Here is a 17,502-nt window from a genome sequence, read left to right as displayed (position 1 = left end):
GAGCGGTGGGACCTTTGTGAGGGGCCGGGTGCCGGGAGTTTCTCTGGAGATGGGTACAGCCTTTCCCTGGAATAAAAGATTTATAGTGTCCAGAACATCGCGTGTGGTTCAATTAGCACTGTAGATAATCCCCGACACATCTCTCACCTACCCCCCAAAAAACAAAAGAAACCCAACCCCCTAAACAAACCCAAACCACACACCACCGAAAAAAATCCCAAAAAACCAACCCCTCAAGACTTACTCTCTAATACAGTTTGGAAAAACTTTGTTGAGCCTGTGGATACTCCGGGCTATCAGCCTGCATTGGTTGTGGAGCATCCCCACCAATTTCATAGGACCGGGAGACAGTGATAGAAGTCACTGTGGTTCTGCAGGTGCTTTAGAGATACCCTTTGTAGAAGAATGAGTTTGATTTTCTTTAACGTTTTTACTCAATGTATGCAGAGTCTGAGGACTGGACTGAGCACATTCGTAAGTAATGGCTAAGAAGTGCCTCTTCCTGTAGAGCCCTGTATTGCAATTGCATTAAAATGAAAATCATTGCAGTGCTTAAAATACTTTTGCTACAACTTTTCAGAGTCTTCAGCAATGGAGCTGGACCTGCTGGACCTTGCATATTCCACTAACTGCACATTGAATGAGCTTTATAAATGCCCCTATAAGACACTCTGCATCTAAGGCTGCTTTTTTCCTTTCTGCTACTTCTGATCTTTAAATGCACAAAAGAAGAGTGTTTTTTATCTGGTGCTTTATTTTCTTTTGGGCTGTTATCTTCCAGGTGACAAAACTAATAGTTTAAAGAAAATGAGGCTTATTTGTAACTGTTTATGAGTGTTGCTAAAACTGTTACATTGCATATTATGTTGCATTATAAAACTTGCTACTGTTTGCAGTTTGGAATGTGGCAAATTCTGGATTTGTAGGCTTGGCAGTTTTGCTCAGCCTTCAGCTAAGTTTAGTCAGGTGTGCTGCTATTTTTGATGGGTTTGTGCATGTTGGAGCTATTACAGTTACTTGATTTTTTTCAGATCATGTATGTGTGTTTTCATGCATTTCAGATAAGGCAAATGCTCTGTTGCCTCTCTCAAAATCAAGTACCTCAATTTTGCTTTCTGCAGTTCTTTATTTCCTCTGGTAGGTTGCTGTATATTTTTGAGAATTACACATTGTAAATATTTTCAAGTACCTGATTTGCTTTTGCTTTCTGGAGTTCTTTATTTCCTCTGGTAGGTTGCTGTATATTTCTGAGAAATACACATTGCAAATGTTTTTCTTTGCAGGTATTTTGAGGATCCTGACTGAAATGTTTTTGCCACACATCAGCCTTGAAGATGTGGAACAAAGTTTTTTCTCAAAAGTATTACCTAAGGTAGGACAGCTTCAGTTAACTGTGGAATTGTCTGTCAGTCCAGTGTTAGAACCTGCTTAGATTGCAGTGATTCTTCTTTGGGGTTGCAAAATACCTATGGGATACAAAAATTGAAATTTACCTGTTAAGAGTTTTCACAGTGTTGTGTTGAATTGTGTCTGTGATTGCTCTAATTCTTTACAGTAGGGAGAAAATCAAATATACAATGTTCTGCTTTCTATATTCAGCAGTAGACTTGGATTTTATTTCTTTCTGAGAAGATTGGGCTTTTTGTAAAATGACCAAGGTGGAGAATTTTTAATTGAGGGAGCTTCTCAGGACAATTAAACTGAAGAGCTCAACACTCCCATATCACAAATGAATGTTGTGAAATTTGTGAATTAATATAGTGAATAATCTTTTAGACCATACTGACCTCACACATGTTTTCTTTTTTTAATAAATGATGGAGAATTTTGTGCCATAGGTGTATTAAAATCAGTGCTTGCATTTTAAGTAAAGAGGTGCCAAATTACTGATTTAAGTTTCAAGACTCAGCTTGTCCATTTTAAGAAGCCAGTAAAAAGCACTTGATTTTCCTTTCTCATATTTTATCTCAAGTAACAAGTTTTTGGAGATTACAGGAAAATTGTCTCATAATAGGCATATCCTGAGAAAGGATCACTGTTTATCCTGCATGTGCCTCACTGTCTTTGCAGTCTCAAAAATAACACTCATCCAAAAACCTCAGCTAAAGTAGAAATAAATGTTGTCTGTATGTCACAGGCTTTTTTAAAAAAGCATTCAAAATGTTAATAATAATTTTCAACCAACAAATATTTTTTATGAGACAAAATGAAAGTATTTTTTAAATTATGTGACTTTAACTAAGTAGAAAATGTTTAGTAGAATAATATATTTAATATATAATATTAAATAATATTTAATATTATTCATTATACATTATATATATGAAATATGTTATGAATGAATAATAATATATGTAATATAGGATTGAATAATATATTTCAAGCAAATTAGCTGTGAATTTGCAGCTAATTAGCTAATTAGCTAATTAGCTGTTATTTTTTCTAAGATCTGTTTTAGCAGCAGATCTTAGAAAAAATAACAGCTAAAATGTCTTCTGTCTATAATATATACATAAAAATGGTTTTTGCTTCTTGTTATATCTTGCTTTATGACTGAAATGCTACAAAGTGTTTTCTGCTGTGAATTCTCTCTGTGCCTCCATGCCAAGGCAGCAAGCAGGTACAGAATGGTGCTATTATTTGTCATTAATTGGTTAATTTTATTATTTATGATTATGTGTCCCTTTGTAAGTAAAATGTTTCGGTTTTGTTGTGCTCTGCCAGACTCTGCAGTTCTTTGATAACTTGATGTGTGAATTATCCAGCAAGGCCAAAGGACTGACCAGCCAGAGTACAGAGTTGTGCAGTACTGTAAGGAATCTGCTACAGGCAAGTCCCATCCCATAAGCTGTCAAAATAATGCATGCATCACTCTTTGCTTTTACCTAAACTGCTAAATTACTAATTACTAAAAAGGTGTTAGAATGTTTTTGGTGGGTAAAATGTGATTTAATCTTCCTCTGTAGGTGAAGCTCAGTTAACATTTTGTGAATGATTTGATTACATCTAGCATGTGATGCTAATAATAATTTTAAAAAATCATCTCAAATTCTGCTCCAAGTCCCTCCTGCAGATGGAATGTGACTCCCCATATTTAAAGATTGAACCTGGCCCCTGTTTATACATATGTCACTTCATTCTGAATTTTAACATTTTTGTAAATTGAGAGCAATAGTGAAAGAAATAAGGAGTTTTTATGGAGGGTATGGTAGTGCAGAAAAGCTCTGGAGCTTCATTCATCTTTAACCAACTACTTCTTTATGCAAATAGCAGTGAACTTTAAGTGCTGTGAAAATACAGGTGTATTTCAGCTAAGAAAAGATGCTTTTGGAGGCATTGCAGGAGTGACTGATGTTGTTCAGTGTTGGTCTCAGACGGTGGTGCAGCTGCTGGAGACGCTGACGGGCTGCGTGCGCTCCCTGTGCTCCGTGCAGGAGCTGTCCCTGCACAGCATCCGCTCCCTGCCCTCCTCCGTGCTCTGCCTGCTCAAGAGCACCTTCACACACTGCAAGGTAGGGCTCTGCTGGGAGCACAGGGCTCCTGCTGCTCCTGGGCTTTTGGGAAATGCTATGGAGCACCTTCACACACTGCAAGGTAGGGCTCTGCTGGGAGCACAGGGCTCCTGCTGCTCCTGGGCTTTTGGAAATGCTATGGAGCACCTTCACACACTGCAAGGTAGGGCTCTGCTGGGAGCACAGGACTCCTGCTGCTCCTGGGCTTTTGGGAAATGCTATGGAGCACCTTCACACACTGCAAGGTAGGGCTCTGCTGGGAGCACAGGGCTCCTACTGCTCCTGGGCTTTTGGGAAATGCTATGGAGCACCTTCACACACTGCAAGGTAGGGCTCTGCTGGGAGCACAGGAGTCCTGCTGCTCCTGGGCTTTTGGAAATGCAAGAATCCCTCTCTGGGTGGGCTGTTTGGGTCGAGCTAGCTATGGAGCACCTTCACACACTGCAAGGTAGGGCTCTGCTGGGAGCACAGGACTCCTGCTGCTCCTGGGCTTTTGGAAATACAAGAATCCCTCTCTGGGTGGGCTGTTTGGGTGCAGCTAGCTATGGAGCCCAGCCCACACCATCTTACATGGACAAAGGCAAAAGACTGGAAGGGCTCTTCTCCACGTGGGGACAAATGTCCTCAGTTTATTCCCAGGAGAACCACCAGATGGAAAGGACCCACGTGGAAAAAAGAGGCCAGGCCAGCTGCCTCTAGGGGGTTTTAAGGGCTGGGAAAGGGGGCTGGAGGAGCCAATGGGATACAAGTGAGGAGGGGCAACAGGAGGGGTAAAGCAGGGAGACACCACCACACTGACACCTGGGGGTCCATGGAAGACCATGTGGTGATAGGATACAAGTTATGTGAACAGTGCAAATTACCTAACACCCAGTGCAAACAACTAAATAACTATTTAGTGCAATACAACAGGGAAACACTTTAGAAGATGATCTTATTTTGTTGTTGAAGTATAGTTGTAAGGTGACCCCAGTGTGGGGAATAATGTGCTCTGACTCCATGATTCAGAAAGTTGAACAATTGTTTTATTAAGCTATACTATATTATACTAATGCTAAACTAAAGAATACTGTATTAAAAGAGATACTAAAGAAAATTTCTTGACTGTCTGAGACAATCAGGACACAGCTTTGAGTCAATTGGCCAAGGAATCAAAACAACCTTCACCAGTGTCCAATGAACAAATCACTTTGGGTAAATAATCTCCATAACACATTCCACATGTGCAAAGCAACAGGAACAGTGAATAGAGATAAGAATTGTTTTCTCTTCTTCTCTGAGGTTCTCACTGCCTTCCCCAGGAAAAATCCTGGAAGAGAGAATTATGTCTCTCTCTGTTCAGAGAATGTGAATACCACATTAAAGTATTATTCTTTTCATTTTAGTTGTTAAGTCATTTTCAGACTGCACTCAGTGCACAGGTCCAAAGATGATTTTTCATCTGTCTGCCCAGCAAATCTGACCTGCTGGTGAGAAGCTCAGACTGGGCTATTTCCATCCTTTGCATCAGTGTTAACTAAGCATTCTGTTCAGGAGCACAGTGCTCTGAGGGATCTGTGCAGTGCTGATGGCTGCAGTACTTACAGAGCTACAAATGACAAGTTCCAGAGTGGATTGAAAGCTGAGATTAGTAGGTTTATGTTGGTTACAGTGAGCAGTGTGTATCAGTTTCAGATATGGACTGATCTGAATTTTCAGGTGCAACAGTAATTCCCTCTAAGCATTGAAAATAAAACAAGATTAGGACACACTAACTTTTGCTTGCCTTTCATTTTCATATTTTTAATACTTCTTTCTTGTGGAAATATTTACCTCAGTTTTCCATGGCAGGATTCAAACTCAGGTGCCATATTTTCATCTAGTAATTCTAATATGAAAGTCTTGGGAAGTCTTTGGCATGCTACATCCTTTGCTGCTGCCATTGTCCTGTTTGTTTGGTTCAAAAATATGAATAGGCCTGATCCTGAGCCCCCTAAACTCACAAGATCCAGCCAGACCTCATAAGTTTACCATGAGCTGCAGGTGAACATATTTTATATTGAGTGCTCAGGGGCTGTGTATTGAGTTAAAGCAGGTACATCTGTGCCTTGTTCTTTTTCTCCAGAGAAATGTATGGCAAAGCTCTTGGTGTTTTCTGTGTGTGAAAAATCCAGCTGTGAGTCCTGAGCTGTTTTACAAACCTCTTCCTCCCCATTTCAGGACAGTGAATCAGTGTACTGTGGGCACCTGCACCTAATTTCTGACCTCCTACAATCCATGTTCAAGGAAACTTACTCCCTTCAGAAACAGCTGATGGAACTGGTTGATCTGATTTCCATAGACTCTGCTTCCACTGAAGATGACATCACATATATGGTGTCAGGTATACATGGATTTGATACTTTTTTAGTCTTGCTCAGTCTTTTTTTCCTTGGAGAGTATGTTTGAAATTTTAAAACAGGTTTCTGAGTGTGCACAGTTCCTGCTGTCCTGACCAGCTTTTCAGAAAGCAGCATTTTGAACATGAAATATTTCCATTTTTCTCCTGAAGTTGTGTAGATTTGTAGGACAGGGGCAGCACCTAAACACTGAGCCATTTTCCTAATTCATGTCAACATGGTGGTATTCTCTCAGTATTCTTTTGGGATTGCTGTGAACTCATAAATCTGATTTATCTCTGTTGCTGTTATTTTCTTAGTAATCCACACTGTGCTGGAGATCTGCTCTGTCATTTCCAATTTGGACCATGCTCTTCATGCCAATACATGGAAGTTCATAATCAAGTATGTAGCTAAACTCTTTGGGTTTATTGTGGTGTGTAGTTTTAAATAATGAATGTCTCCTTTGCTTTGTGCTCAGAGTTCCTCATAAAATTCAAATGAGAGAATTCAATGTAGCTATTTATTAAGGAAATTTAGAAATTTAGCTAGGAGGTAATATTAAAGCACTGCCAGTGAAAGTGGGTAGGAATTAGTATGAAAAATAATAGAAACTTGACTTTCTGTACTGCAATACAGAAGAAAATTTGCAACACTGTTGTCTGAGTGATGACATGAAGAGGTCTGAGCTGCAGTTCTGTAGATGGTTTTGCCTTGAGTTGGCTGTCTCAAACTCCCATCCTGCCTCTGCCCTGGGACCTGCTTTCAGTGTTCATGGATATTGCACCAATTGCTGCTGTATAAAAGGCTAAACAGAAGAATTGGTTATTTGGATTTGTAAGAGCTCATTGCATGATCACTTCTGACAATTAAATACCTGGTTATATTCCTGTCTTTCAGGCAAAGCCTGAAGCATCACTCCCTGCTGCAGTGCCACCTGAAGCACAGTGACATCCTCAGTGGCCTCTGCAAGGACATTCTTCTTTCTTTTGACTCCTGTTTGCAGCTGGCTGAGCAAATGAAGGTGTCAGAAATACAGGTGAGTTAAAAAGCTCCCAGAGCTGCCAGTGAACTTGAGGAGGAGAAATTCTTTGTGCTGTATTATTGCTTGGAGTCATTTGGTGTGGTTTTTTTGGGTTTTCTTTATTTCATGACAGAATTCCTTTGGAACCACGTGAAAATGAGGCCCACAGCTTTGTGTAGATTGAGGATGTTTTAGTGAAACACTAAGTTTTCACCATACTATGTGAGAATTTTTTTTTATTTCCTAAACTGACAATATCCCAAGGTTGGACAAATCCTTAATATTGCTCTGAAAATGCTAAAGCATACATACAAAATATTTTTAAAGTTTCTCCCCCTTAGCTTTAGAGTCTGTGGAGAATCAAATGTGAAATAGGTTTTGAACACTGTTAGCAATCTAACTTCCTATTTTACTCTCTACTAGTTCCTCTATATTAATATATTAATTAACTTCTAGAACTGCTTCTTTTGGACAGGAGGGCACTGACTTCAGGCTGTTCCAGAAGACACTGAAACTGTGCAGGTTCTTTGCTAACTCCCTTGTACACTACACCAAGGTAGGTGTAATATTTCAATATTTGAATACTTCAGTTTTATGTTAGTATTAAATTTAAGCCTCTGCTCTGCAGATGGCATCATTTTGTACTGTATAATATCTTAATGATTGACAGCTATCTCATATGGGCAGTATCATTAACATCCATGCATAACCTGCTTTAGTTCTTCCACCTGTAAATACTCTCAAGCCTGTGCAGGATTACTGTTGGGATTTCCCAGAAAAATAAACTGGAAGAGGTTGTTTCATGCAGTGGCACTGAGGAGGTGGTAGGAGATGTGCAGTAATTCATGTAATTCATCATGGATACTTTTATTTTAAAAGTATCACTCAAAATTGATGGCTTTTGCAGGAATTTCGTGCCTGCCTCTCTGATTCCTGTTCTCAGTTACATCAGCTCTTTCTTCAGATATACAGGTATGTGAAGTACAAATAATTGATTATTGATAGTGTCTTAATAACATTTCAAAATTACGTTCTTAAATTACAAATATTTTGAGATGTAAAAATGCACTTCTCATTCCAGAGTTGTTGCCATCTTTTTTCATGTACAGAAAGCTAAAATATTTTTAATAAATTTGGTGGTTAAGTGTTTTATAGTTTCCTTAAACCCCATTCTTGATCAATGCTGTGCATGTCCCATAATGACAAACCATTAACTTTGTTTCAACTATTTATGCAAGATTTATTAACAAATTATGTGTAGGAGATGCAGAAAAAAGCCTCTACAACTAAATGCAGGTGTCAGCAGTGCCTTTTGACAGATTATTTCTACTTTAAGACAAAGTTTGTAAAAATTTGTCCTGGAGAAAGAGGGGATCAGAAACAGTGTCCTGAATTTTTTCATAACTTTACTGTTGTGTTAATAATTTTGTGGAATCTTACAGAAGGACTCTGGCTCTCCTGGAAGCAGATGCTCTTGTAATGCTACACTTATAAATGTCTACAAGTGTTTTATCACTTTCCTTTCAGAAAGTTTGGTTGCTGGCAGTGGTGGGGAAGCATAAGAGAACCCAGACTTTATACTAATAATTATTTATTCTGTGAAATCAGAGGGCTGATTTCTGCCCTTTGTTGGAATTCAAACCAGGCTCTGTGGTGAGATATCTGAGTTCACTGCATGTTCCACTGCAAGACTGGGGGGATATTTCTTTATGAGTTTCTTCTTCTAAGTTTCTTCTTCTAGTTTTTTATGAGTTTCTTCTTCTAAGAGGGCTGATTTCTGTCCTTTGTTGGAATTCAAACAGGCTCTGTGGTGAGATATCTGAGTTCACTGCATGTTCCACTGCAAGACTGGGGGGATATTTCTTTATGAGTTTCTTCTTCTAAGTTTACTCCCCTTGTAGGTTTTTCCCAAGTGGAAAGTTGTAAACTTTTATTCACTCAGGGAATAATGAGCAGGATTTTTGAGAGGAAAGTAGCATTTTTACAGTTCACTTTATAAGCTGCAAGAATATAAGGTTATTTCATGATCTCTTGCTTTATTCTCATATTGGTTCTTTTTTTCTTTTATTGCTCAAGTGTTTTTTTCCCTCTTCAGAGAAGCTCTGATACCTTTTTAGGGTCATAAGTTAGTGCTGTGATATTTATGGCTGTAAAATCATGTATAAAGGTGTTTTCTTGGCTTTTCCCTTTCACTTGACTCTTTGTGATCTGAAATGTTTCTTCTGAGAGTTGTTATGTATTTTACACACATTTGCTGTGAGCTTGTAAGGTTTTCTTTAAATGTTTAGTAAAATATTGCATTGTGATGCTTATTTTAAAGGCTGGATGCAGAGTTGTAACTCTTGGGCTATAACAGATGCTCTAAAATGGGGATCCTTTTCTGTCTTTTATTTCACAGGAACAAGGAGATAATGAATTTGCCTTTTTGTAGTTCTTTTGGAGAAAAGTGGTATTGCTAAAAATGCTACTGAGAATATTTAACTTTTTTTTTTTTCCTGCCTCAGCAAATTTCCTCCCAGTCTTTATGCTCCAGAGATCTTGGAAGTTCATCAAGATGAAATATCCCAGGTTTTTCTTGTGGCTCTGGACCCTCTCATCACCCAGCTCCTTCCCTTCAGTCCTTTCATGGAACGAGTGTTAAGTGAAAATTTAGGTGGGTTGAAAGTACAATGCCAGCATTGACATTTTGACTTTCTGGACCATAATATTCTGTACTCACTTGCTTGTCTCTGGTTCTTCTGTAAGTGCTGTGATAGAGCTGATTGCCTGCTAATTTGGGTGGATTTTATAACAGCTACTTTATGTTGTTGCTGGATTCATCTTTTCCAAAGTACTCATAGCAATTGCACTGTTAATCTGATTAACAGAAATCCTGTCCATTTTGCTCTTTTGCATCATTTCAATCCACATTTGCCACAAACTTTCAAAATAAGATGGAATTTTTTCTGCTCTTCTCTTAGGAGGGGAAGACAGCTTTTTTTTCATGAAGTAAATATTTTCTGTGAAAAGTAGCATGCCTGGGAAAATATCAGCCTTTTGTTTCAACAAGCTCTTCTCCTTGATTTCTGCCCTGACCAACATCTCACCATTCTGAAATAGCTCATCAATTTGCCTCTACACTTGCTTAAAAGCCAGTTTACACACACAATAAATATATCTAGGCAACTTTCTTCACACTTGAAACCCAAATTTCTACAGGTCTCCCTCCTGAGCAGCAGCTGCCCCAGTGTCTCCTCCTGCTTACCATAATGGACAAGCTGTCCTCTCAGCCAGAAGAAGTGCAAACTCTCTGGAACACAGGAAAAAGGTACAAAAAAGGTTTTTGTTGTGGTTCTTCAGCACAGCAGTCAAACAGGCAAACAAAGGGGCTCAGCTGCTGGAGCTTCCTTTGCAACTGAACTTGGGAAATTGTCACTATGGATTTGCATCCTTATGCCAAGACTAACAGGATCTGATGTTCATTGCCTCAGGAGTGAAGGATACAGAGACAGAGATGTCTTTGTTTTTTCAGGAAGGAGTGGTAGTTAATGTACTTGTAGGGTAGGAATAAGGCTCTGAATGTAATTTGTTGATACTTCACTAAGGTAAAGTCTCAGACTTTTATGCCTGAACCCTCTAATAGTCACCTGAATTGGTAAAAGAGGAAGGCAGACAGCAACATAAATCTGGTGTAAAAGCACTGAAGTTATTGCTATCTTTTCTGGCTGAAGACAAAGATTTTGAAATACCAACGTTGCTTGCAGGATTTGGGACTTACATGTCTGTAACTAAACTGTTCTCTTTTTTGGTTTTCTTTTTTTCCTTTCCCCCTTGCAGCCTCTCCTTGTTGTCAGCTCTCTTCCTCAGTTTCCAGCAGTGCTGTGGGGAGCTTTCTCTCCCTGTGTGTTTGCCACAGGTGCTCAGTACAGGACAGCCAGCAGTTCCCATCACCCTCTATCACTATGTCTGTGTCCACCTGTGCTCCTTCATTGCTTCCACACTCCCATCACACTTCCCTCAGCTGGTAAGACTGGGTTTTGCTTATCTGTTTGCTTATCAAGCTGTTGTGATGCATAGGTGCTGCTTAAAAAGAATGGGTTCTTTCTAATGGTGTGGCTCTGAAAAGATGCTCAGAGAGAACCATCTCAGAGATGGTTTTGTAAAAATCAGCTGTGGCACAGTTGCATGCCTGGAGTTCAGTTACACAGCAAATGTCACTTTTGGGAAAGGGGAAAAGAAAATTCTTGAGGACCTCAGTGGTCTTGCCAATTTTTATTCTCTTTCAGAGTAGGGAAGGTCAGGTTGTTATAAAGTTTTCTTATAAAGTTGTTATAAAGTTTTCAGTGCTTTCTTTTCTGTGGTATTCAGGCTGTGTTCATGTTCCTGTTTCTCCCCAGGAACATGCCCTGCTGGAAGCTGTGCTGGGTTCCAGCATGATCACATCTCTGCTGGCAATGGACTCCTGGTGCTTCCTTGCCCGGTAAGATGCTCCCAGTACAGTCAAGCAGGTTTTCCACAGATCCAGTTCATTCTGTTGGTGTTGTACATAATTTGCAGTTTGCTTGAGAGAGATTTTTGTAAGACAGAATTGTCCCAGACTTGGACTATTTTCAGATACAGAACATATTTTGAAAATTAGGAGTAGCAATGGTTTGACCATTTTTATGATCTTGCAAGCAAGAGGAACATAGCTTCTCTCTTTAATAACTGATTTTTGAAGTGGTTGTCTCAAGTAAATTGTGTCTCTGCAAATCAAATTTAAATATGTCATAGGAAATGGCAATTTCTCAGACCAGATTTATGATACTTAGTCTCTACAAGAATAGGAAGTAGAGATTCACAAGCTGCTGTCTCTCCTGTTTCAGATATGGAACAGCTGAGCTGTGTGCTCACCACGTTAATGTGATTGCCCACTTGGTAAGAACCACAGTGATGTTACTTTGATTTTTTAAGATTTTCTAACCCTTCTGATGTTTACATTCTTGTAAGGAACTTTCTCACACACTTTCTGTAAATAACTTACTGATTTGCATTCTTTTATGGAGGAGGAGAAATTTGATAGACTTGGTTTGTCCAGTGCCATTGGAGAGGTGGCACTGTCACCCTCCAATCCACTGTCACTTTTGGAAAACTATAAATGTTGGAGTCAGAAAATAAACTTCCCTTTTTACACCTTGAGAGCAGCAGTGTGTGTGCTCGTGTTGTTTCATGTCCTATAGTGACACAGTGATGTTTGCAGTTTGACACCAGCTTTAATCTGAGTACTACCATCAAAGACTCAAATGGAGATTTGAATTCTTCAAATTGGCTTAGTAATTAGCAGAAACAGTACAGTGAAAATACAAACCAATATGCCCTGCTTATTTTATTTCCAGTGTAACTGCTGTGATCCCACACAGCAGCTCTCAGAATGTCCTGTACAGAATTTGTTTGCTCAGTGGTGATTTTTCCCTCAGTGTAAAGAGGTGCATTTCTCTTTTACCCCAATGCAGGTAAAGGCTTGGCCCAGTGACTGCTGCCAGGTCCCTGCCCTGGGTGTGCTGCTGAGGAGAATGCTGTTCCTGATGGCTCCAGAGCACCAGGCAAGTCAGTAGAAGAGATTTGAATCAGTGCCCTGTGTTCAAATATTCCCTTTCAGTTCTGGAGAAGTGACAAGATGTCGAGTGCTCACTTGCTGCACTTGTTATTGTACTTGTTATTACTTAGTCTAAATCATTAAGTCACTAAGTTATTACTTATTGTGGGTCCCACCTTGTGCAGATGAGTTCTTTAAAACAAGAAAAGCACATTGACCTTTCTAAGAGTCTTGCTGGGTAGCAATGAAGTCTTTTTTTTTGACAAAGTATGAAAACAGCACATCTCCCTAGACTGGCTGAAACTGTGTCCTGTCATTGCATCTGTGACACCTCATGACATCAGGTGTCAAGAGGAGTGTCCTGTCCTGTCCTGTCCTGTCAGTGCCTCTCTGTGTACCCTGGAGGGGCTGAAGCCCTCTCTTCTACTCACTGGGACCTTTGCTTCAAGCAGCTGAAAGAATCAGTTCCTTAATCATTCTAATATCCTGTATGTGACAAGGGAGGTGGCAGTTTCTAAATGTTTTTCAAATAAAAAGATGGATTTTTTATGGATGGATTTATATATGGAAATCCTTTACACAAATTGTTTAGCATAATTAATCTGAAGCAAATCAGCTTTTTTGTTTTCTCATCTTTTCGGTTTCATCATTTTGGTTTGGTTTCTCATCTTCTGAGCTACCAAATTGTTTTCTGGTCTGTTTAGTTTCTATTGCCTTTTGTTTCCAGGTAGAATTTGCTCATGAATTTCCTCCTGAAGAGGTGGAGAACTTGGCCGTGTGGCAGCACGTGTCCCTCGGAGCCCTGAGCCCTGACCTCAGGGCACAAGTGGCGTCTCAGCTGTGCTCGGCAGGGCTCGGGCGGTGCCGCCAGTGGCTGAGCAGCAGCCGAGCCTTGGGAGGGCTCCCTCCTGTGGTAAGGAGATCTGCTTCTCTCTGGAAAATGAATGCACTCCAGTTTTTCAAAGGGTTCTGTTGCACAGCTTTTTTTTATGCTTATGTGCATAAGCAAGAACTCTCATTTTAATGTTTTCTTGTAGTATGCAGCACCTTAGGAGCTCTGCTGTGCTAGTGGAGGTTCTGTGATTCTCTAGTTATTCTAATTGTTTGTTCTCTGACTGAGCAGATGTATTTTTCTTCAGAATTTCTCATTTATGCTGTACCTTAGCAGACAATTCCTCTTCAGTTTTAAAACCTGCTGGTTTTATGCAGCATCAAATCTGAAAGATGCTCACTGGTCTCTGATGAAGGAACGTGAGAAACCAGAGGCTTCCACATGAAGTTTCTGCTGCCAGGGCAGCAAATGACCTGCAGTGTGTGTGAAACTCACAGAAGTAATGGATGGTTTCCCACTTCTGGAATCTTTGTTGGCTGCTCTCCTTCTGGATTAGCTGTTCTGAACAGCTGAGGCAGCACTTTGGGCTTCTTGCCACCTTGGATCACTTTAGCTGTTTCATTTGAGCCTGGGGTTTTGGGTTGGTTTTCATGTAATGTGTTCTGGTTGGTCTCACACATTTTTTCCTCCTAGAACACTGCCCTTTCTGCCCTGCTGGCTGCCTGCAGTTCTGCTGATGCCACTCTGGAGGCAGAACTTAAAGCATCTGTCTTGGGAGTGCTCAGTCAGTTCTGGTCTTTTCTCCAGGCTAAGCAGGTAAGAGAGTTTGCTGCTCCAGCAGTGAAAGCATGTCTTGCTGCTGTTTCCTCAGATTGTTGGTACTCATTTGTTTGACTTAGGTTGGACTGTTTCAGTAGTGTAGACTGTTTCAGTGCTGCCCATCTGCTCTCAGCTGGTTTTTCTGTAGGGCAGGATGAGCTCCGGGAAGCTTGAGTTTGAATTTCCTGAATGTTACATATATGGTTCCTTGTTACTCCATCTGTTACTCAGTGTCACATTCAGACTTGCTCAAGGAGAAGCCTGAATTACCTGATTTTGGTTCATACCAGTTACACATTCAGTGTATTTTGAATATTCATCAGAATGTGACCAAAACTCAGGGTGATCTGATCAGAGCACAGCGCAGCACATGGGGCAATCACCCTGCATAAAGGAAAGAAAAAAAGGATTGTCAGGGTTTTCATGCTCCAGATTAGAAAAGAAAGTTTGAGAGAGGGAGTGAAGAGCCAACAATGTGCCCCTTCAGAGATCTTTTCAAACCTCAGCCATTCTGTGAGGACATTTGGCAACTGAAAGTGAAAAGAAACAGTTCAGATAACCTCTAGGTGCCTATTTTAGTGAGTGGTGGAAGGAGAGGAGAATTAAGAAATGTTCTTCACAAAAATCAAAGAAAATGGGCTCATAAAATATGACCACTTAGAAATACTGATATGATTATTTCAATATTTTCTTTGCTGCTTACAATGCAGTGTTTTACATCTGTGAAATCAGACTAACAATTTTGGAATGCTACTGTAACTTGACATTGTCTCCTAAGCAGTAATTCCATGAGCTAAAATGCAATGTTGCTGATATCTTGTGCTCTCTTCAAGGTCTCAGATGAGCCATGTCTCCAGAAGACACTGTGTTTATTGCTTCACCTTTTGAAATTTTTCATCCAAGCATTAGATGCTCAACTGATGACCCAGGTAAAAAAAAAATCCTAAAACCCCCAACACCACCTTATGAATTATTCACTACATGAAAACCAAGTTCTTTGTGATTTATTGAAATCTCAAATGAGTTATTTCATGGTCTGGCCTTCTCTTAACAAGGAAATAATCTTTCTTGGTTACTTTCCTGGCCTTCAAACCGAGCACATGGCATTTTGGTTAACACTGCTTTTGAGAATCCCCGTCCTCTGTAAGATAATTGAGATCTAAGGAAGTGCTTTAGGGACCATGCTCATTTCTTCCTAAAATGCACCCTGCAGCTTTATCCTGGCCAGTTCTATTGGAGGTGCAGCAATCCTCCCTCAGGTTTCTAAACTCCCTGTGTGTGGATTTAAAGATGAGCCTGCTCAGTTCCACCTGCAGTGTGTCTGATGGGCTCTGCTGGGGTTTGTGTCCTGCAGGTGTTTGCACTGCAGTCATCCCTGCTCCAGCTGCATCCCCCGGATCATGTCCGTCTGGCCATGGTGGATTTTCTCTCTTCCATGGGAAAGGTGTTTATTCCACAAGAAGCACAGGTAAATGGAATTGTGGCCTTAGTGAAATTGCCTTAGCTTTTGATAAAAAGACTTTTGATTAAATATACAAGTTCATTAAATAGATACAGGAATGCCAGGACAGTTGTCTTGGATTAATGGTCTGCAGCAGGTTTCTTTTTTATCAAGACGTGCTGAGTGCATGCAAGATGCTTCCAATGCCAGTCCTTTCTCACTGGTGAGAAGCAACAAGAAGTGAGAATAGAATGTCACCTCCCTCACAGTGGTTCTTTAACCAGACAGGGCAGTAGCATTCTCACATTTGCCAAACCTGTCCCTCAGTCTGAGAGCCAGTCTTCAATAATGAATCATGATGGTGAGATATGCTCAGCTAACTCTTGGGAACTGATGGCTGTTGGTTCTGTTGCAGAGGCAGGTTGTGCCCCAGCTGTCCTGTCTGTTTGCCTCTCTGCTGGCTGACCAGACCTGGCTGATTCAGCAGCACGCCCTGGAGGCATTCACACAGTTTGCAGAGGTGAGCAGAGCACAGCTCTGGCTGCAGGCATTTGGTTCTGTTAACTTCTGTTGTACACAAATTCTCCTGACTCAAATGTTTGCTGCTCCCCACTGCACAAGCTGGATCTGAGTTACAGCTGTTGTACATTGAAAGTGCTGGGGGCTGGTGCAGGTGGAAGAGATTTCAGGAGCTGGAAGTGAAGAAGGGTTGGGCACTGGTTGCTTGGGTTGGTTGCAAGGGGGCAGATGTCATAGAAACATCTATTTTGTTCCCTTGTTAGCATGAATGTACTGAACAACCAATAACATTTTTGACAGGAAACAAGACATGAAGATGTTGTTCCTTGGTGCCTTAATTCTGAAGAAACTAAGAACAAAGTTGTTAATTTTCTGGCTAAGGTATGTGTATTGTTTAACCATTTTACTGCTATCTTAGTGTACATGTGTTATCAGCAATACACAGCATGGGTCTATTCCTGCATTATCTGCATGGCCATTAAGTAACTTTAAAATAATCTGTCTGGTTGAACTTCTCTACTTGCTTTTTATCAGCAGAATTAGCAACTGCCATTCCTATGCACACTGGTCCTCCAGTACTTTCAACAAAAGCAAAGCATTTATTATCCTTAAACAAAAAATACTTACTAAATTGCACTGTTGTTTTTGAAAGAAGTTACCTATTAAAAAGACAGGATTTGATAATTTGATTTCCTTCCCCATTTCTCTTGGATCAGTTTCTGAAATCTAAATGAGCACATATGAAACATCTCAGTGCCTTTTGCTTATTAGGATAAGTCCTCTTAGGGCAGGTGCCTGTTGCTGCAGAACAGTGGCATTGGGAAAGGGGGGACAGCTGCAACTTGAGGCAGGGCTCTGGTTGAGCAGCTTTTGACAAGGAGATAATTTACAAAAGAGCTGGTAGCTGCCAGTGGTGCTGACCCAAAGTTGTAGATTACCTCAATCTCTGTGAGGAATAATATTCTTTGAACTGCTCATTAAAATCCCTCCCTGTCTCCCTTTTCTTCTGGCCTATAAACTGGGCCTGTGAAGGTTGCTAATGCTGCTGGGTTTAGTTACCTCTCCTGGGGCTTTCTCCCCAGACAAGGCAGGTGGAAGAGACAAGAGAAGCACGGACAGAACGCCTGAAGCAGGAAAGGATTACCTGGAGTGCACAGGTCTTGAAAGTGGATGGAGAATTGGAGTCAACAGGAGAGGTATGTGTGATTCTGGTAATTTCTGACAGTTCTGGGGAGTCTCTGAAAAGCTGAGCTACTCTTGCTGCCTTCCATGTCCTAAGAGGAAAGGTCACATGCACTCCTAGCCCTTTGTATGATATTTTAATCGTCTGTAGTGCCTGCCAGGCAGCAAGAACCCTCACAGGACCAGGGACTCCTGCAGCTCTGCTCCACCTAAGGGGTTTCTTGCATTTGGATGAAGACTGATCCCTCAAGTACAGTATTAA

The 17,502-nt window shown here is 40.6% G+C and overlaps 1 protein-coding gene across 4 annotated transcripts in view; it reads left to right on the top strand.

Moving 5' to 3' along the window:
• FIRRM (FIGNL1 interacting regulator of recombination and mitosis) overlaps positions 1-17,502 on the top strand; it is a 30,583-nt gene that overhangs the window by 301 nt on the left and 12,780 nt on the right. For 3 of the 4 annotated variants that reach the window (XM_071435792.1, XM_071435790.1, XM_071435793.1), the window contains exons 2-23: positions 435-474; positions 1,284-1,372; positions 2,725-2,829; positions 3,375-3,512; positions 5,712-5,874; positions 6,190-6,274; positions 6,770-6,908; positions 7,369-7,449; positions 7,801-7,865; positions 9,398-9,546; positions 10,092-10,200; positions 10,710-10,896; positions 11,270-11,352; positions 11,738-11,789; positions 12,365-12,454; positions 13,175-13,360; positions 13,973-14,095; positions 14,932-15,027; positions 15,453-15,566; positions 15,955-16,059; positions 16,359-16,439; positions 17,141-17,254. In XM_071435792.1, the coding sequence (XP_071291893.1) occupies positions 435-474; positions 1,284-1,372; positions 2,725-2,829; positions 3,375-3,512; positions 5,712-5,874; positions 6,190-6,274; positions 6,770-6,908; positions 7,369-7,449; positions 7,801-7,865; positions 9,398-9,546; positions 10,092-10,200; positions 10,710-10,896; positions 11,270-11,352; positions 11,738-11,789; positions 12,365-12,454; positions 13,175-13,360; positions 13,973-14,095; positions 14,932-15,027; positions 15,453-15,566; positions 15,955-16,059; positions 16,359-16,439; positions 17,141-17,254 (2,394 nt within the window). Of the gene's footprint in view, positions 1-434; positions 475-1,283; positions 1,373-2,724; positions 2,830-3,374; positions 3,513-5,711; positions 5,875-6,189; positions 6,275-6,769; positions 6,909-7,368; positions 7,450-7,800; positions 7,866-9,397; positions 9,547-10,091; positions 10,201-10,709; positions 10,897-11,269; positions 11,353-11,737; positions 11,790-12,364; positions 12,459-13,174; positions 13,361-13,972; positions 14,096-14,931; positions 15,028-15,452; positions 15,567-15,954; positions 16,060-16,358; positions 16,440-17,140; positions 17,255-17,502 lie in introns of all 4 variants that reach the window. The other variant, XM_071435791.1, reaches the window with a different exon arrangement.

Source organism: Agelaius tricolor, unplaced genomic scaffold (assembly GCF_023055355.1).
Source record: "Agelaius tricolor isolate 1412-34295 unplaced genomic scaffold, bAgeTri1.0.p SCAF_11, whole genome shotgun sequence".
Classification (NCBI taxonomy): domain Eukaryota; kingdom Metazoa; phylum Chordata; class Aves; order Passeriformes; family Icteridae; genus Agelaius; species Agelaius tricolor.
Note: the sequence above shows the minus strand (reverse complement) of the source record. Positions and strands in the feature narration are given on the sequence as shown.